The following is a 20,494-nucleotide window of genomic DNA, read 5'->3' on the forward strand; positions in this document are numbered from 1 at the left end:
TATGCATTCTGTCTGTGCTAGGACATGTTCTGGGGGGTCTTTGATAGCTTCCAGGGTGAGCTGGAGGTTCTGGATAACTTGTGGCTTTCCAAAGTCAGGCAGCAGGATGATGGTACAGGTAAATGTATTTTGCTGAGGATAAGGCATCAGCTTTTATTTACAGCAAGTTTTTTGCACCCCCCAGTAAACTGCCATGAGGTGTTTATCGAATTTTAATTCAACGTGCCTCAAAAAAAAAAGAAAAAAGGTAAGAAAGGGGGGGAAACACTCAAATGAAATAATTTCAGCAACATCTGCTGCCTTGCTAAGATATTTCACTGAAAGCTAATGGAGATCAAATATTTTCCTCTAATTAGAGCACTTTCCTCACAAGCAGCTCCCCTGTATGCAAAAATATATCGATGCCTCCCTCACTATTGAGTGAGCCTCCTGGGACCTGTGGCATTGCCAACACTGATAAACACCTGTCTCTCTTTTTTAACTTATCTTCGGTGCAAATACAGAGTTTTCCCAGGAGGGAAAAAGTTGTTCACTGCCTCTCTTTCTTCATCAGACCTTGCTCTCCAATCCTCCCCTTGATTTTGTTCAGCTGGAGCAGCTGCTCTGGTGACCAAAGCAGCCAGCACTCCCCAAGTGCCCTGTGATGGCTCCACAGAGCACTGCTCATCCCAGAACGGTCAGGGTTGGAAGGGCCCTCTGGAGCTCATCCAGTCCAATCGCCTGCTAAAGCAGTGTCACCTCAAGCAGGTTGCACAGGAGTGCGTCCAGGTGGGTTTTAGTATCTCCAGAGAAGGAGACTCCACACCCTCTCTGGGCAGCCTGTTCCAGTGCTCCATCACCCGCACAGGGAAGAAGTTTTTCCTCTCATTCAGGCCCAACCTGATCCATTTCTGATAATTTTTCTTCATTAGTGATTATTAAGGAGAGCTGGGTCATTTGCAAAGCCTTTTTCAGAAACCAGTAGTACTCGGTCTCTGTATTTTTGGTGGCACTGGCTGGGCCTCACCACTGTTATGATAAATGATACCAAGTCCTGGCAGAGGCTCCTCAGGGCAGTGGTGGAGTCTCCATCCCTGGAGGGATTCAAAGAACCTGTAGACTTGGCACTTGGGGACGTGGATTAGCAGACACGGTAGTGTGGGTTTGATGGCTGGTCTGGGAGAGCCAAGAGGTCTTTTTCAACCTTAATGGTTCTGAGATTCCATTCCATTCCATTCCATTCCATTCCATTCCATTCCATTCCATTCCATTCCATTCCATTCCAAACTGCACTATGCCTATGATGAATTTACAAAGAGAATGTGGATACCATGGCTCCTCGCGATCACACATACCGGCATCTGGGGTGCCTGAGGTGTCCTGCAGCGAATGGACTCTCCCACCTGCCTGGCAGAGACCTGCCTCAGGTACCAGCTGGGTGACTGCTCTGTTCAAACTCCTGAGGATGCTCTGGATGCACACGGGTCTGTCGGGTCACGTCTGGGTCTGACACAACACTACAAAGGCTTCAAAGAATAAGAGAAAGGTGAGGACTTAGGGCCAAAGGTCACATCATCATTCTAAGGCACGCTCCAAGGTAGGGCTCACGTTTCGTGGACTACTTGGGTTGCTGGAAAATCAGTGACAAAAGCTATTTGGGCATCTCCTGTTCCTCCCAGCATCCTGCCCGCTGACCCGGCAGGCATCCTGCAGGGAGCAGAGTGCTCCATGACCCTTGGCTGCTGCCGGAGAGGACTTGTACCACATGCTGTTCCCAGGGGAAGGGGATGGTGACACAGCAATGGCACCTTCAAGTGGCCAAATCCTGCCTCAAAGACCCACTGGCAAGATCTGCTACAGCAACTGCAAGGTACTCACCCCAGTCTCTGCACGCGGATCCACTCAGGGGTGCGAAGCTTTACCTGCGAAGGGATCGGCTTCTCCCTCTCTGCTCCCCTCCCTCATTTTTCCATAACAAACCTTATGGAAAAGAAAAAACAATCCAAAAAGATGTATTGTGCTGTATCAGAGAAGAAAAAAAAACAGTTTTCCGCCTTTGTGAAATAAACATGCTGCAGGAGAGAGAAGGATCGCTGGTTGTTTAGGCCCTGGGTTAGGACAACCAGTTCAGAGCTGATCTGTGTGGAAATCTGCAGCCCAGCTCCCTGAGCAGGGATGGCAGGGAAGAGCTCCGAGATGATCTCAACCATGCCATTCATGCAATTCATGAGGCACACAGCGAAGCACAAAGGAAACCTGGTTGTTGGCTCTGATATTTAGAGATGATAAACAACAAGAAAGGGGGATTTTTTTTTTAATGCCCCTACACAGATGTAAAACAAGTCTGGGCTTCAATTAAGAATAGGAAAATAGTGGCTTAATAGGAGGGGAGAACTTCCTGGCAGAGCTGTCTTTGATGAAGAGATCTATGTGGCAAGCTGACCGCGCAATGGAAGGGCTCCAAGGCCTTGTTCCCTCACCCACCCTCTCTGCTCCTCAGCTGAGCAAAGAGCCTCTGGATTCCGTTTTCCAAGCTCTCCCACATAGCAGGAGCTCTCACAGACCTACCCACTGCCTCACAAGAGCAGGAGGCCTGGGAAGGTGCAAATCCATCATCCTCACTTTTCCATAGGGAAACAGACTATTTTCCTCCCAGATTTTCCTTGCCCATCCTCAGCTGGACAGGATTTTACCAACACCTCTGGGCGCTGCAGCAGCAGCAGGGCCACACAGACCAACCCTGTTTTGCCTCTGTTTTGTCCTTCGCCTGCAAGGACTGCAATTAATTCCTAAAACATGGCAATTATTTGAAAAGCACAGTATATTTGGCACAAGCTGCAGCTTGACACAGCAGGATCCTAAACCCCAGGCATGCAAGGAGACCCTGAATCCAAGCAGCATGCGAAGAGGAGTGACAGCCCCAAACCCAGGCAAATACAAAGCTGCCTTAATTACTGCTCCTGCTGCAGCTTGCTAATTTGCTGATACTGATGTCTTCCAACACAGCCCCTGTGATCTGCTTTGTAATTGGGATACTTACAACAAGCTGGGAGGATGAAGCCAAAAGAAGCTTTTTTGCTTCTCCCACATTCTCCGGTACTCTTTAATCACACGTCTGCAAAGGTCAAGTGTGTTCCTCATTAGCCTCCAGACCAGTGTCTTCAGGGGAGTCTGGAGTGCTTGAGATCAAAGGGAAGAGGGAGATCTAGCATGAAGGGGGTGGAAGACGTTAACAACGCAAAAGGCAGAGGATCTTCCCCCAGGAGGTTGCTGGATAGGTTTATTGGCAGCATGGGTTCTTCACAGGGTACAAGGACCAACCTGCTGGGAAACCGTCATAGAATCACAGAATGGTTTGGGTTGGAAGGGACCTCAAAGCCCATCCAGTCCCACCCTCTGCCATGGGCAGGGACACCTCCCACTGGATCAGGGGCTCCAAGCCCCATCCAACCTGGCCTGGAACCCCTCCAGGGATGGGGCAGCCACCACTGCTCTGGGTAACCTGGGCCAGGGCCTCCCCACCCTCACAGAAAAACATTTCTCCCCAAGATCTCAATCTCCCCTTTTTTCAGCTTAAATTCTCTTATTCTCTATTCTAAATAGTCAAGTACCCATCCCCTTTCTAGGAAGCCAGAGACATCTCAACTTACCAGTGTCCTGTCTGAACCGCACATCCTCCTCTTCCACCCCAAAGTGCTGCTGAGGCTGCGTGGCAGGGTTGGGCAATGGACACAACTCCCTTTGGCTGTCGAGGAGGACGCGCTGTCTCTGTTAGAAAGACCAGCACATATAGCCTGTAAATATACAACCATATCCTCTTTGACACCAAGCAACCAAAGACGTCCAGGCTGTGTCTGCGCTGCTGGGTTCTGCCCACCTTGAGGAAGAGCCCCGTGCCGGGTGGTCAGGGCTTCACCTGCACAGGGTTTTATTTGGGGGCCCAGTTTCTAATGAACGTGTACAGGGGCTGATTCTTCACATGCCTGCTGTGAGTTGCAAATCTCATCCAGAAAAAAAGTCCCCTGAATCTTCAAATAAATCCCACTTCTGCGATTGAAGCCGAGCATTACTTGGACTCGTTTGCCTAGGAACATGAAAGTCCCTTCCTATTTATCTCCTCATTTGAACTACATAAATAGCCCATGGCAAGAACTCATCTTTCCACAATTCCAACAAATAGCAGCCTTTGAAAAAGAAAAATTAGTGGTGGGTAATTATTTTTGAGACAGATACCAAAATGATAATTTCTTAAACAATTACTTTGAAATATTAACAATTGTTCTCTAAATTTCAATTTAATTCCTGATATGAATTATAGTTTGTCAGATCTGTGCTTCTGAAACATTTGTTCCTTGAAAAGAACATAAAGAATGCCAGCATAACCTTTTGCCTCCTGGCCCTCCAAGCACAGTAAAATGCTTTCGCTCTTGCTTTATCAACACAAATAATTAAAACACAAGAGAATGTTTGGGATTTATACAGTTGTTTTTGGCATCTTATTCATATTTATTTGATCTGTAAGATATCATTTTAATTAAAAGCTCGCTCTCGCTTCCTCCTCTCCCTGCCCAGAGAATAAATTATACAGAAGGCCCTCGCTGCTCACGCTGCACAGCGGCGCTGCGGGGGCCAAGGGCGAGAGGGGCCGGGATGGCAGCTCTGCAGGGCTGGTGCTGCCCTGGGGGGAGGCGAAAGCGCTGGGGCGATGGCTGGATCCATCCCGCTGCCTCTCTACAGGGGAACAACTTAGCAGGGTTTTTCCCTGGAAATAGAATGGTGTTTTCTGCTCTGTGAGGGCTGTTCTCGTTTCAGGACGTTCGGGGCAGGGGTTGGGGTTATTCAGTCGCCCCAGGAGCAGAAGGGAGCCCAGGAGAGTTTCACGCCACGCACACAGGCAGCAGCTGGGAAGTCTCTCGTTGAAGCACAGTTACTACAAAGACCTTTTCATTTCGTTTTCTCTTCCCTCTCCTTCTGCTCTCTATTATACGCCCTCTGTTCACTCCTCTTCACTGGGCTTTAAACGCAGCTCAGTGCAGCGGGTTAAAAAAAATTATATCAGACTTTCTTTATTCCCTTTGAAGTCCAAGGGCTAAATCTGGAGAAGGAGCCTTCCAACTGAAGTCACTGCTTATCAGAGACAGCCTGAAACCCCTTCCTTTATCCGGAGTTTCCCCATGCATGGCTAGTACTGCGTGAAGGCTGGTTTCCTCTCTGCAAGCACATTATCTAGAGGTAACAGGGACCTCCAGCTCACAGAGCATCCAACCTGGCCTGGAACCCCTCCAGGGATGGGGCAGCCACCACTGCTCTGGGCACCCTGGGCCAGGGCCTCCCCACCTGAACAGCAAAACGTTTCTCCCTAAGATCTCATCTCCATCTCCCCTCTTTCAGCTCAAAACCATTCCCCCTCATCCCATCCCTGCCCTCCCTGATCCAGAGCCCCTCCCCAGCTCTCCTACAGCCCCTTTCAGCACTGGAAGCTGCTCTAATGTCTCCTTGAAGCCTTCTCTTCCCCAGGCTGAACAACCCCAACTCTCTTAGCTTGGCCTCATAGCAGAGCTGCTCCAGCCCTTGGATCATCTCTGTGTCCTCCTCTGGACTCGCTCCAACAGCTCCATGTCCTTCCTGTGCCAAGGAAACCTTGCCCTACTATACACGGGCTCCTTTGGGACTCCTGTTGCTTAAAGTGCAGCTCCCAATAGTAGGCATAACAGTTGTATTGAAGTTAAATTATCCTTGATTAATGCTGGTATTGCCAAGAAGCTGCAGGTAAGCATTTGAGCTGGGTCCTCATCCCTTTTTCTCTACAGCTGCTCCAACAGCTACTCACTTAATACCCCGGTCTCCATTCAGAAGGACTCTGATCTCCACAAATGAGGTAAAATTTCCTCCACTATATAGGTCACATTATTAAATACTAGTACCAAGAATTATTTATGAGACTTTATAGCTATGCAAATTGAGCACTTGAAGCATTTTCGGAAGTATTTATGAGTAACCACAAGATCAACCTGAAACGCCAGCTGAAAGCAAGGATTGGGTTTTATCTGAAATCGGCCACCCTGCCTGTTGGGGAGAGGACATTTTTCTAGGTTAACAGCTGTCCTTGCACCTTTGGGAGACCTGCTTTTTAGGTTTTGTTTTATAATACAAGGAGCTGGAGGTTCAACGCCAGTGATTTAATGCAAAGGAAGAGGCTGTTAATGCAGCTACAGGGACAGCGTGGAAGAACGTGCCGCTGTGTCTTTGCAATTCAAGGGCAAACCCCAGCCTGAAAGCTGGCCATGGGCATGGGCACATGCACCTTCCTGGCCCATAGGCTATGGAAGTGATGGGGACTACGAAGGGGTTTCAGGGTCACCTACTGGGGGTTGGGGAGCTCTTCTCACCTTGCAAAGACGACACCGGATGGGGCAGAGCTGGCCCTTGGGTATTGGTCTCTCATGAGATCTACTGGTGGCCCCTTGCCCCATGCCTGGTCACCTCTGTGATGCAGACACCTTCTTTCAGAGTCCACGTGCCCGCAGTGCAGAGGCCAGTTGGGGAACAGGGTGCGTAAGGCAAAAAAGCAGAAAAAACCCACACCAGGGTTAAACTAATGGGGTGCTGCAAAGCAAACTCCAACCCCTGAGCAAGGCGAACTCCGTGGCATCCTGCCCCTTTCAAGCTGCCCATGTAGGCCGAGAAGGAAAGCACGTGTGTGTTAGTGAGCTTCCACTGCTCCCTCATCTGAATCCAAGTCTGCTGAATTAAAGAAGGGGAAAACCAAAATCTCCCTCGTAACAGCGCTAAAACAATTCCTTTAAGAGATGCACAGGTAGGATTAGAGTGAGGACCAGGGGACTCACACAGAAGATGTCTCTGCTCCCCACACAGTCTGGTTTTATGTATAATAAACACAACCAGGCTGTTTATTTTCCATGTTTCTTCTCTCCATCCAGCCCCTTTTTTTCTCCTTTTTACCTTTCTCACTGGCCTCAGCCTCCAGATATCTCCAGACTTTCACAAGGAAAGAAACTGCTTTCAAGTAGGAATAAAACAAACAAGGTCATTGGAAAAGATAAAAAATAATGAGTTCCTTTCTGTAGGCCTCCTTGCTCGCTGCTCCCTCCCCCCCGCTTTCATCTCACTCCAGAAAAAGAAAAATAAATCTTTGCTAATCCCTTTGGAGCCCTGCCTCCAGATCCGCCTGTGATGCACGGTGTAGCCATGCTGAAAGTGGCCTCAGACTCCATGAAAATCAATTTATTGCCCATTTCCCCAAGACTCCCTCTTCCTCCTGTCCCAGACCCATCTCCCCGTGTGGCAGCATCACAGCCCTCCACTCTGGGTCAGGGTCAGATCAGTCAGCGGCCACCAGTGGGGTGGCTTCTCCTCTCCTATTTAATATTTGTTAAAGTCCTAGGGATTTGGAAAGTGATGAAAGTCTCTGAGCTGGGTTTTAAATAGTTGATTAAAGAGCAGTCAGCAGAGAAGTGGGAGGAAGCTCTTGGGGAATGAAGATGATTTTGGCCAACCTGGGATTGTTCAGTCTGGAGAAGAAGAGGCTGAAGGGAGACCTCATCACTGCCTACAGCTCCTGGAAAGGAGGTTGTGGTGAGGTGGGTGCTGGGCTCTGCTCCCAAGGCACAAGTGATGGGATGAGAGGAAATGGCCTCAAGTTGCACCAGGGGAGGTGTAGATTGGATATCAGGAAAAATGTCTTCACCGACAGAGTGGTGAAGCCCTGACAGAGGCTGCCCAGGGCATGGGTGGGGTCTCCATCCCTGGAGGGATTAAAAAATTGTGTAGAAGTGGCACTTAAGGACCTAGTTTAGCAGGCACGGTGGGGTTGGGCTGACGGTTGGACTGGATGAGCTGAGAGGCCTTTTCCAGCCTTAATGATTCTGTGAACCTGCGCTGCCCCTGCAGCGAGGTCGTCCCAGCCTGTCCTCCCAGGGGCAGCTTTGCCACCGCGCATTCACCAAAAAAATTCATGAAAAAACTCTTTTTTCTTCATCAGAAAGGAAATCTGTTCCTACATCCGTAGGGGAGAAAAGAAGTTTAAATGTTGAACTTTTTCCTCTGCCACTTTTTAAAAAGGAGTATTATTCAAGTTAAGGTTCTGAAATGACATTTCAGCCTGAAATTGAATAAAACATTTCATTTGATTTAAAATTTATCGGAGTTGTGAGGAGAAGGGTTTATTTTGGTGGGGGGGGGGGGGAGGAGGGGAGGAATCAAAGGGTCTGTACTTTGCATTGATCCAAACCATTTCTTATTTGAATTTTTTTTGTGGAGAAGTGGGCAGCGAGCTGAGGAGATTTTCATTTGTCCAGCTCTAATTGGAAGCCCTGGACCAGCAAGGATTTCACATTCGCAAAATGCAAAGCATGATCAGTCCTGGTGGGGAGTGTTTGGCCTTGCTCTTGTATCGCTTTGCCTGCTGATTTTAAGCCCGAGATTCTGGATAGACGGGGTGGAGAAGAGGTGATCAGATCAAAGAACAACCACGCCATCATCTTACCCTCTTCAAGGCGCTTTAGGCGCTCCTCCTTCTCATCTGATTTCCTAAAAAAAAAAATTAGTGTGTCCACCTAAATTGCTAATTCCCCAGCATGTTTTACCTCAAATCATGTGCTGGTATTAACAGCAGAGCTTGGAAACTCCTGTAGCTGAGACGCCTGCTCCACTGGCTCAGTGGTCCTGGGGGCATCTTCAGATGTCCTGGAAGGACGAGATGGTTGCACGCCCCCAGCTCTGGCACTGTGAGTGCTGGTCTCGTGAAACCTATTTTAAGTAAAACAGGGTAAGAAACATCACTCGCTGCAGATTTCAGCCTCCAGCAGCAACTTGACTGAGCAGCAGTCATGACGGCACCTGTGCCAAAGCAGTGCATTTCTGTACCAAGGCAAGGGGATCTATGGCAGCCTCTGTGGTTTGGTCAGCGTTTTTTCAGCACTACCAGGTCAGGGACCGGTCCAGCTAACAGCAAAACCAGGCTTAGACACATCGGTAACCAGCTCGAGGTTGGACAGACCCATAGAGCTAGGGCCATCTTGGGTTCAGTTTTGATGGCTGGCTACTTCCAAAGGAGATCCCCTGCCCTGCAGGACCAGCAGCATGTCACATCTCCAGCTGCACACCAAGACACACCTCTATGACACCAACTGCCCAACTCCTGGAGGTATCCCCAAACTCATCTGAGCCAGTCCAGTCAGCAAAGGACCTTCAGATCCTCCTCTTCCTCGATGCTCCCAATTCCAACTTCAGCCTCTGCAGCACAGCCTGCTCTGGGGCAGGACAGCATGGGTTGCCACCTTGTGCATCCAGCTCCTGGCAACCCTACCCAGCTGAGACGTCCCTCAGCCCTGGGACAACCTCTCATGCAGGGCTGTTTGCTCCTCCAAGCCTAAAAACCTCCCTGCCAGGCTGCCGACTTGGCCTGCACTGAAAACCGCTGATGGAGTCCAGAGCTGATGAAATCAAAGAAGCTTTAAATGAAAATTGCTCTGAAGAGCACCGCGGAGAGGGGGGAGGCAAAGGTAGACGGCAGAGATGAGTGCCACAGCTGCTTTCTTTCATGTCCTTTAAAGCTTCCGTTATGTTGTGGTTTTTAATTAAAATGTTTTTTAGGAGGCTGCTGGGATTTACTGCTCCTTGTCCTTGACGGAGCTGAGGTGCACGGAGAGGCTCCGCAGGCTGGTGCAGGGATGGGGAGGCAGTGCATGGGTGGACAACCAGTGCAGCAGCGAGGCAGGATCCGACCTTCCCCAGCCCTACGTGCGCAGATGAAGGAGAGCTACAGGAAGAAAGCATCAGCCCCACACGGGTTCTAATCAAGACCCTTAGAGAGGGCACAAATAACACCCAGCCCCCATGCTCATGCCTGGCTTACCAACACACGTCGCTCTCTACCTGCCCCGTGGCTTAAGCTTGGGGCTGGCGGGTGAGCAGCCTGCCCACGGTTGCTTGTGGAAGTGTAGATCTACTTAAAACTAACTCTCTCTCATAGTAAAACATGCCCCAAAACCCTTGCCTACAAAGAAACACTGTGCTTTAATCCCAGCTGGCCTGAATTTTCTGCGTATTTGTAAAATAAATGATCTTTCTCTGCTTACCCAAAGCAGTTATTAATGTTTTCACACCAGAAGAGACACGCGTTGCAATTTCAGGACCTGCTGGTGATGAATAATGAACACTGAAAAGAAGAAAAACAGCTCAGCATTAGTTTATAGGACATTGCTAACAAGAAGGCAGTGTTGCGACAGTTAAAACTGCTGCTTGACCCACGCTTGGAATCAACCCCCCCAAAAAGATCCCCAGAAAGGCCCCCACTGGGCCCCTCCCAGCTGTAACGCCTGGCAGAGGCGAGGGACCTGGTTGTAATAAGTGGGTAAATGATAGCAGCGAGATAACCAGCGCTGCACTCCACACCGGGGCTTCACACAATATCATGGTTCATTATAAAGGAACGCAAATACCCTGGCAGAATCCTAACCTAATGAAAGTCTTATTTTCCGGAGTAACAGTTCATTACTGGACTTGCTGTGCAATCTAAACCCCTAAGGTGGGGAAAAAAACACCTGTGCAGGGCTGCTGAATGCGTAGCAAAATCCTAGTGGGCTTGGACATTTGCAATTCCGCTCCAGCTCTTTTGCAGGAGGGAGGACGCTGCTTGCTCTGAACAAAAGGGGGTTGTGGACTCTAAAGGGGCTTTTACGACTCCTTGGGTGTTTCAGGATTACAGATGCTGCCCCTACACAGTGGCAGATGTGACATAAGCACCACTGCCAGCCTAGTGCTCCCCCATGGACCGGCCACCTCTCCCCGCCGGTCCAGGCAGGGGTGTCCGGCTGCAGGTATCTGTGTGTCCTGGCACAGCAGATCGGACCAGCAGCTCGGATGCAACTAAAACACATTTACAAACATGGCAAGATGAGCTGGGTGAAGGGTTCAGAGGGGAAGCCACGTGAGGAGCAGCTGAAGTCACTGTGTCTGTTCTGCCTGAAGAAGCAGAGACTGAGGGGAGACCTCAGTGGGGTCTGCAGCTTCCTCACAAGGGGAGGAGGAGGAGCAGGCGCTGAGCTCTTCTCTCTGGTGACCAATGACAGGACCTGAGGGAATGGCAGGAAGATGTCAGGGGAGGGTTAGGGTGGACATGAGGAGAAGGTTCTTCACTGAGAGGGTGGTGAAGCACTGGAACAGCTCCCACGGAAGCAGTCACAGCACTGAGCCTGACAGTATTGCAGAAACGTTTGGCCAATGCCCTCAGCCCCAGGTGTGAATGTTGCGTGTCCTGGGTAGGGACAGGAGTTGGACTCGATGAGCCTTGTGGGTCCCTTCCAACTAAGGACAGTCTATGATTCTGTGGAGCCCCAGGAACCTGAGCTCACTACACCTTCAGCTTCTTGCAGGAATCTCAGCTTTGCAGGCTGCCCCCAAGACAATGCCTGGGAACAGGATTAGGGCTATGATTACAAGTGAGACTTTCCAAAGCTGTGGGTGAAACAGAAAGTGAGGATGAGCCTTCACCCCCTCTGCGTGTAGAGTCACAGCCCTCCCACTCCACGGGACAGCCATCACAGACTGGGAATCTGCGGACGACCTGCCAGGAGCCTGCAGAGACACGTCTGGTAAAACAAAGCTGCTCATCCTTGCTTCCAGCAGTAAAACGAGGCAAAATATTGTCATCTCTCCCTTTCCCCCCCCCTTATCTGTTCACAAACAGAGGGGAAAAAATAGCAAGACAGCCAACCAAGAGTCTCTTCTGTGCAAGGCCACGCTGGACTCCCAAATCTGCAAGAAGATGCACCTCCCAGTGAAGCAATGCTTTCATCCAGGTCCAGCCGAGCATGAGCAATGTGATGAGAGCAAAGCATGAGCCCAGCCTGAAATAACAGCTGCTTCTGCTTTCCACCCACCTCTGGGCTCCGCAAGCTGGTGTTAATCCAGGTGCCTCAAGAGCAGATGTAAAACACGTTCACGCTTGCCTCCAGAAAGAAGAAGGAAAAGAACACTCAGGCAGTGAAGCAAAGCAGCAGTGACCCATCAGGTAAACAGACAGAGAAAATACCTTCCTGCTTTCTACTCCAGCAGGAGAGCCTGCCCTCTGCTTTGAGGTGCAACAGCTCTGTTTTTCACCCATCTGGCACACCAGTCTGTTTGCTAACATTATCTGGGGATGCAGGAGACAAAGTCCCAGTGGCTTTTAGTAAGACTACAGCTCTTCCACAGAAACTGAAAGGAACATTTCTTACTTGCCCAGGTCTTCAGCACTGGGCAGGGCAACTCCTGGCAAGCACCAAGGTTCTGGCCATCAACTCTGAAGCCAAGAAGTGACATCAGAAAACTCAATCACACCACCAGCCAGAAAGCAGCAGTTACTCACCCTTTCTTCACAACAGCTTACAACCACCACGCATCTTCAAATGCATCGGCGCTTCCTGACAATCAGGGCTGTTTAAGAAATGAAACCTCACTGACAGAAATTTTGTGAAATTACAGTTATTTGTGCTTTTTTCCAGGAGGGAAGAGGGCTTTTCTCTGCTAGCAGCTCTAACTAAAAGTCACGTATTTAATCTAGAAGTTGTCTATACTCCTTCTTATTGTCAACAGGATGAAAAAGACTCCAGAGAACCTCTGAACCCGTCCATGACGGATACTCCTTTGGGACAGGACAAATCACCTTCTGGAAACTTGCTTTTGCCCAGACTTCAGGGAGAAATAAAATGAACATGCACTTAATTTTTACATGATTGGTGAGGTGAGAGGAATCCCAGCCCATATGTTTAAACATGTTATTTCTTCCTTCTTGACATCCTTTGCAATTAATCCTTTGCCTCCGCCCAGCTTCTTTATCCAGAGTATTATTGAACATGTCCATCACTGCCACGGGGAGTTCTGCTGTAAATAACAACAAGGGAGGAGTGTGTGAACCGGCACAGCCCCTGAGCCCTGCACACTGGCATTTTGTCTCCTTTACACCTTCCTCGTCAAAGCATTTGGCCTCTGCGGGCTGAGCCCAAATGAAAAGCCATAATCCCCTTTTCCACAGCAACAGGCTGAGGTGACAGAGACAGCCTTGAACACATATTTACTCATATTACCATTAAACCAGCCCATCTTTCCTAGTCCTGTCCAGCTGTAAGTGGGATCCCTCTCAATCACGGATGTCAATGCCAGCTCCCAGCAGAGCTGGAAAGAGCAAGAAAACAAAAATTAAACCACTTCTGAACAGGCTGAGCCTGACATGGTGATGGAGGAGGAGGATGCTTGACTATCTTTTAAAACAGGGATGGATCAACAAATCATAGGCGCCACAGGAGACTGAGCTCTGGTACCCCAAAGAGGTTGCTGGCTGGTGGGACCGCTTGGTGGCATGTATGCATCAGCCACGCAGGAAGGATGTGCTCAGATGTGGGCAAAGCCCTGGCACTCCCTGCCTGCCAAGTGCCCCCAGGACCCATCCCCATCACTCAGAGCAGACCCAGGTGGCCGAGTCCACACAAGGTCCAGAGAGGAACAGAACACTCAGGTTCCAAGTACGGAGGTACTTGCCGAAGCTTTCACCTTCTCGGCACTATCTCTGGGCAGATGGAGGGCCGGGGCTACAAAGATGATCCGAGGGCTGGAGCACCTCCCACACCAGGACAGGCTGAGAGAATTGGGGGTGTTCAGCCTGGAGAAGAGAAGGCTCCAAGGAGACCTTCTAGCGACCTTCCAGTACCTGAAGGGGCTACAAGAAAGCTGGAGAGGAACTTTTTACAAAGTGATAAGACAAGGTAGAATGGCTTTAAATTGGAGAGGAAGATTTAGACTAGACATAAGGAAGAAATTCTTCACACTGAGGGTGGGGAGGCCCTGGCCCAGGGTGCCCAGAGCAGTGGTGGCTGCCCCATCCCTGGAGGGGTTCAAGGCCAGGTCAGATGGGGTTTGGAGCAGCCTGGTCCAGTGGGAGGTGTCCCTGCCCATGGCAGGCAGGACAGAATTAGACAATCTGTAAGGTCCCTTCCAACTCAAACCATTCTGTGATTCTCTGAATTGCTGCACAGAGGTCAGGACAGCACCCAGCGATTTTTGAATCCTCAAAGGCCAAAGCATACGGTGCAAAAATAGAAAACCACAACGTTCTTGTCCCCACCTCAACCTCAGGCTCAAGTCTGCACGTGATGTTTCTGCTTCAGTTACCCCTGGCACAAAATGGGACTAATCGCATCAGGCCACATTCAGAAATCCTGCAAGGCTCTTTGCAGAAAAGGGAACCTAAAACTAGTCGGTCTATTTATAATATTTGCAGGTAATGCCATGCTAATACGATTCATTAACACTCAGGCACTGCTCATTAGTGTCTTTTCACTCTTCCTTCACAAGGCCCATATTTCTATTTTACACATAATCTGTTTTATTAAGCAGTTCCTTGATAGAAAAGAGTATTATCTTCCATGCAGGTTTTTTATAAATCCACTTGAATTTAATTAGGCCCCAAAAGGTTCAAGGAAGTTTGGGAATGTATCTAAACTTTGGAAAACTTACTTGTAACTTTACCTCCAAAGCATTTAATTTTACTGATCACTGCTACGTGCTCCACATTCTTCCTCCAGGTAACATCAGACAATACATTAATAATTATTCTGATTTCAACATCGCAGATATCCTGAGGAAGTAAAGGGCTTTCTTAACATCTCCCAGTGGGTAAAATCCCAGCACCAGCCTCTGCGAGGGGCTCTGCTCATCCCTGGGAAATGAGAAGATCCATTTTCCATTCCTTGGAAAATGAAAACAAATGAGCAAGACTATTTAAGTCCTTCCCAGCTGATGTTCTGCACTGCAACACGAAAACCTCCAGGCGATCGATTCTCCTCCTGAACTGAGCCCCTTGCTGTTGGGATGCTGAGGCTGAACCCCAGGACGGCAGCAGTGGTTGAGGTCTACTTCATTGAATCATATCACAGAATCATGGGATGGTTTGGGCTGGAAGGGACTTTAATGCCCATCCAGTTCCACCCCCTGCCATGGGCAGGGACACCTCCCACTGGATCAGGGGCTCCAAGCCCCATCCAACCTGGCCTGGAACCCCTCCAGGGATGGGGCAGCCACCACTGCTCTGGGCACCCTGGGCCAGGGCCTCCTCACCCTCACAGCAAAACATTTCTCCCCAAGATCTCATCTCAATCTCCCCTCTTTTAGCTGAAAACCGTTCCCCCTTGTCCTATGCCTGCACTGAATTATCCCCATCACTGAAGTCAAAGGACCAAGAAATTCCCACTCCCCTTACCTAGGGAACGCTGGGCAGTGGCTTTCATCTGCAACGGCTCCATCAGCAATGGGCACACAGACGGCGTAACTGCGCAGAAAGGCAGATGTGGTCAGCGATGAGACATTTTTTTCAGTTTGTACACCCAAAAATGTATTTCCAGACTTGGCGAAGGGAATGGACTAAAGCTGGTTATTTACTGCACCTTGCCTGATACTCCCCGCAGGGGCTGAGGCATCTCAAAGACATCAGCAGAAAACTCAGCCTAAGACCAGGCTCACACCAGACCCCACCTCCTCACCCGATCCCAGCGCACATCTAAATCTCAGACTTTGTGTGGCAGCACCACCACTGGATCCCTTCGGCTGGCAGAGCATGTGAGAGAAAACCTCCCAGACACAAGCAGTGGAGAACTTGCAAGGCTTTTGCCGTGTCCCTGCCAGCTGGGGGACACTCCCAGCCCAGGACCTGCATCTTCACTGGTGGCCCTCACTTATCCTCCCCAAGGGCAAACACCCTCGAGCGCTCGGATGCTTGAGAGATAAAACCCTGTGCAACAGGGGCAGTGCACATTTTGAATCCAAGCGCTCGCACACGTAGGGCGCTCGCTGTGCCTGAGCTTTGCGCCCTGCAGCCTCTTTCCAACCCGTCCAGTTTTACTCCCATGAGACGCATTTGCATTCAATCCCTCCCTTCCCCCACTCCCTGCCAGGTAGAGGGATTTTGAGCTGCCATTCCTCCTCATTACCACAAAACAGCTACGTATTGTTCTACTTTATACAGAAATTACAATTTCCTCTGTAGCTTTAAACAAATGAGAAAGTGTTCTAAAACATGAGCTTTTATTGAATTAAATATTAACATAAATACAGAGCTGAACGCAGCACTGGATTATTAATTTTAATATTTAATCCAGGAAGAAACCTTACGGTTGTTTTAGGGTGGCTTATTTTCTTCAATCCAATTAGTTTCCCGTCAGCACTAAAATTAAGTTTTCTTAATGAAGGAAAGCGATCAAGGAAGTGTGCTCTTGTGGCACAGAATATTCAGGGCCAGCAGATAAGAGCATACAAACAATAGAAAGGGAAAGCAATAGCAGTAACAATACACCTCTGTTGGCACGGACATGAATAAAAGGAACATAATTAATATGATGCACAGCTCGGATGAATACAAGATCAAAGCAAGCAGGTGACCCTTAAGTGTCTGTCATTCAGAGCGAAAACTGCTGTCAGATGCCTGACTTTGAGGACTTTAAATGCGAGCTCACCTACCTGGCAGGAACAGAAATGTTTCAGGAGAGTCCTTCAGGCCAAGCCCGTGCCCTCCAGCCAGTGTGGCTGTCCCCACCTCAGCACTGCATGACGACAGGGGGGACACCCCCAGAATGTTCCACCGCTCAAGACAACGCTCCTTCTTCCAGCCAGGTCCGGCACCTCCACTCGCTGTCGGGTGCAGCAGCCCTGTGCCTCTGAAGCACGCTTGCTGGGTGCTCTGCGGGACAGGTACTGGGAGCACTGGCAAAGAGAACAGCTTGGCCTCATTCATGGGAAGGGCAGTGCAGCATCTCTGCCTCTGAACTCATCCCAGGACTGATATTTCACAGCCATCCTGCCAGCCGCTGCACCCCGAGCGGGCTGCAAGGGACAAGGTGGGGCAGGCTGCATGCCTCGATTTTAGCGAGGACATTTTACATTGGAAGAAAGTAGAAAAACAAAACCAACTTGGGCAGGAAAATGATTTGGAAACAGTATTTTACAGCAGCTGCAGATAGAATAAACTAGTCTAGCACTTTTTTATTTACACTAGCTGGGGATCTGGTCCAGAAGCCTGGGAGGAGCCTCCATTCCCCAAACAGAGCAGTATCTTCTTTTGTTTTTCATCCAGGCTTCAGGCACGCTCTGTTCTCTACCCTGGTAACACAATAACCTGCGAGTAGCTGCACTTCCATAGGACACATCATGGTGGGAAGAAAAAAAAACACCTTTTCTCAGACATGATCTGTTTTTTGGGCTTTCCTTGGCTTCTTGCACAGCTGCTGCTTCACACAGTAACTACAAGGTGAGAGATGAGGTTCTTGGTTTGGAAAGCAGCTGTGATCAGAGCTGGGGGTGCAGCAAGAAAAAGGGAGCTGCTGAGGGTGGCAGAGGAGTATGAGACGCAGTCAAGGATGGAGGAGACCAAACAAGAGAGACCAAGCTGGGGGCGGGGGATGGCGAGGCTCCGTTGGGATTCAGAGTCGCCCAAGTGAAGGAGCAGACAGCGGCTGACCGCTGATGCTGAAGAGCAACAAGCTGCCGGGCAGCTACCTGCAATTATTTTTAGGCAGCATCATCCATCTGGAACGAGGTTGGGAACAGCAGTGCCTGAGACGGCTCTTCAGAGACCCCACACCACCTCACCCCACACACGCACTTTTCCAGGAAAGCCCAAACCCTGTCTGCTATTTCCCCCAACTCTGAGGTTGCCCTACAACAGCCACCTCCTTAAAAGCCCTGGGGATGCTAGAATGCACAAAGCCACAGATGTTGGCATCAGGGGAGGAGAACCCATACAAAGATTTGCTGTGCAGACTGAGTCGGCACGTATGAGCTGGCAAGATCCTGCTAAGGTTAACCCTGATTGACCAGCTGAAGGTCTGCCTGGGCATCTCACCTTGGCAGCAAAGAGCCCAGAAAGGCCGACCAGTTTGTGATGGTGAAGCATGGGTATTTCTCTCCCCAGGCTGCCACCAAGAAGAGCTGCGCACAGGCTCAGCAGGCAGGGAGAGGAGAGGTGGCTCATCCATGCCAACACGTCCTCATGTTTCATTGTTTAAGCTCTTAAGCTCCTATTTGAATTTGAGCTGTAAAACATTGAACTGATTAAAAAAGAAAAAAAAAAAAAAGTCCTCCTTAATCCAGAGGGTAGAGTGAATATTCCAGCCAGCCATGGCTGTGCCGCATGGAGCCAGCTTTCTCTGTCAGCTCTGCCAGTTCCCAGTGTGACAAGAAGGGGACCCATTCCTTTCCCACAGCAGGAAAGCCAGGTTCCACAACTCCTCTGCCCAGTGCTGGTGGCTGAAGGGGCAGAAAGGGCAGAAAAAACACATCTGTGCTACCCGCTTCTTGATAGAAAAGGGGTGAGGCTTTTGATGATGTTGTATCCTTCAGATTATTACCTGTCCCTACAGAGCCAGCAAACCATGCTGACCTCCAGCATCCACGTGTTCAGGGGCCAGAGTTGAAAGAGTGCCAATACAAAGACAGTAAAGCCTGCCTTGGAAACTATGACATGGTGATCATTGCTATTGCTTATAATCACACGTAATGGCACAAGAGAGCACCGTGGCCATAGGGAATCAATTTATCACCAGCTCCTCCTAGTCCAACAGAAAGCACCTGAGCTGCTGGTGCACAAAGCAGCTTGGCGCTGGTCTATGCCTGGAAGGAACTGAGCTGGGACAGTAAAACCCACCTGAGTTTTTACCAGGTTAGCCCAGATGTGAGCTCCACGCCAATACAGCGGCACTGCTCTTGCGCTAGCACAGCCACCCGGGGCTCAACTCGATCCCAGCGGCTCACCTGGACGTTGTCTGCCAGCTCTCCACCATTCCTCCTCATTCAGCACCGGCAGCTGAAGGATGAATTTGTGACTAACTGTGCCTGGCACCTTGGCAGACCCCCAGGCAACCTCGTGGAGCAGAGGGAATCTGCAAAACAAGAAGTATGAGCAGATCACGGATGGTCAGAGCTTTTGTTTGCTTCACAATGACGATTTATGTTTCGGACCCGGTTACAAATGCTAATAAAACATGATTTTCAGCAGCATTTTTCACTCTCCTATTTTTTTCTAGGCAGAAACAAAAAAAATAGCGACAAAACTGCTCCACTTCAGGTCAGACTTCCCTATCCTTGTCACTGCAAAAAGCCACTTAAAAGACCTTTTTGTTCAGACCTAGAAGTGACTCGAACAAGACTGCTGCACGGAGCACATCAGCATGATCACACTTCCTACTCTGCAGTAACAGGGAGAGCAAAAAGGGAAAATATTGTTCACCTGATGATGCCACAGAGATTTCTTGCAGGGTGACATGTGCAAGCAATCCCTAACCACGCTTGCAGGAGCAGGACTGCTCCAGTACAGATTAACCACAGAGCATACCTCAAGACGGGCTTGCACGGGTCACTGAGATACAGCAATGAACCCACAACCCTCCAGCAAAAGCTATAGATGCTCCAGGGCCCACCAGCCCCCGTCACAGTGCGAAGGACGCATGCCATCACCAAGGCCACGTCACAGGAGTTGTGGTGTGACACAATGCTAACGCTGCAGAGGTGTGGGACAGAACAGCACCGGGATGCTCCAGACAGGATGGATGGACAACATCTCCTCATGTATATATTTACACTCTATTTACAGTCCTCGTATATGTTACCATCCTCACATATATTTTGCTTACGTTCAGCTAATCCTTAAGGGAGGAAATCCCTGCTGCCTATTTCTTTACCCTTCCCTTATCTACTTGTGGACTCTCTGCCCATCATCCCTGTCTGTAGCTATTTCTTGTCTGGCTTTCACCAGTCTCATTTTGCAAAGGAGAGGAGCCCTACCAGTGAGGCACTGGGAAACACACGCTTGGGAGGGAGTCACGCCACAGGCCATGAGTGCCTGGAGAATGAGAGGGTTAAGCCCCACATATGCAGCAGTAGGGCTGGCTTAAGCCTTGGAAGTCTCTCCGGAGTGATCAGAGATGCCTAAGCTGCAGGTTTCCTTGGTTAGCAGGGGTTTGCAAAGGCAGCTCAGCTCCAGCAGGGCTGGACACCACCTGCCCCAGGGCACTGTCAAGGCTGAGCTGTCAGAGCGCATCTCGCAAATGCACGGTGCTAACAACAAGGCAGCGGGAGCGCGGCGGGAACTGTCAGGCTCCCCATCTTCCTTGCACCCCTTTGCTGACAATAAACCAGCATCACCGTTGTGCACCGGCAGAGCAGCAGGTGTGAGGGTACAGGGGTGAGGAGGTGCCTCCTCCCTCCTTCGTGGCAGCACCCTCCACACTGCTTGAGGAGCAGGATGCTGCCCTCGCGGGGTCCCAGGTGTGACAGGGTAGGCATTTCTGAAGGCCACCTTAAACCCGTTCTTCTGCATCCTTACCCCTTCCCTCCCCTCCAACTGGTGGAAGTCAGTGTCAATGCCACCATTTGTGTTCCCTGACAAAACACAGCTCTCTCGAGGCACGCACGCCCTCCTGGGATGAACTGGCTCTGCTTGAGAAACCTGGTGCCAATCATTCCCAACCTG

At 49.9% G+C, this 20,494-nt stretch overlaps 1 protein-coding gene across 16 annotated transcripts in view; it reads right to left on the reverse strand.

Moving 5' to 3' along the window:
* LOC128852994 (uncharacterized) overlaps positions 1-20,494 on the reverse strand; it is a 143,798-nt gene that overhangs the window by 7,974 nt on the left and 115,330 nt on the right. For all 16 annotated transcript variants that reach the window (XM_054074059.1, XM_054074063.1, XM_054074062.1 and 13 more), the window contains 10 exons: positions 18,778-18,905; positions 16,489-16,731; positions 15,236-15,304; positions 11,883-12,864; positions 10,080-10,159; positions 8,586-8,748; positions 3,630-3,747; positions 3,020-3,303; positions 1,858-1,959; positions 1,335-1,505 (listed from right to left, as the gene is read on the reverse strand). In XM_054074059.1, the coding sequence (XP_053930034.1) occupies positions 12,536-12,864; positions 15,236-15,304; positions 16,489-16,731; positions 18,778-18,905 (769 nt within the window). In that variant the 3' untranslated portion in view covers positions 1,335-1,505; positions 1,858-1,959; positions 3,020-3,303; ... (2 more) ...; positions 10,080-10,159; positions 11,883-12,535. The remainder of the gene's footprint in view (positions 1-1,334; positions 1,506-1,857; positions 1,960-3,019; positions 3,304-3,629; positions 3,748-8,585; positions 8,749-10,079; positions 10,160-11,882; positions 12,865-15,235; positions 15,305-16,488; positions 16,732-18,777; positions 18,906-20,494) is intronic.

Source organism: Cuculus canorus, chromosome 9, assembly GCF_017976375.1.
Source record: "Cuculus canorus isolate bCucCan1 chromosome 9, bCucCan1.pri, whole genome shotgun sequence".
NCBI lineage: Eukaryota > Metazoa > Chordata > Aves > Cuculiformes > Cuculidae > Cuculus > Cuculus canorus.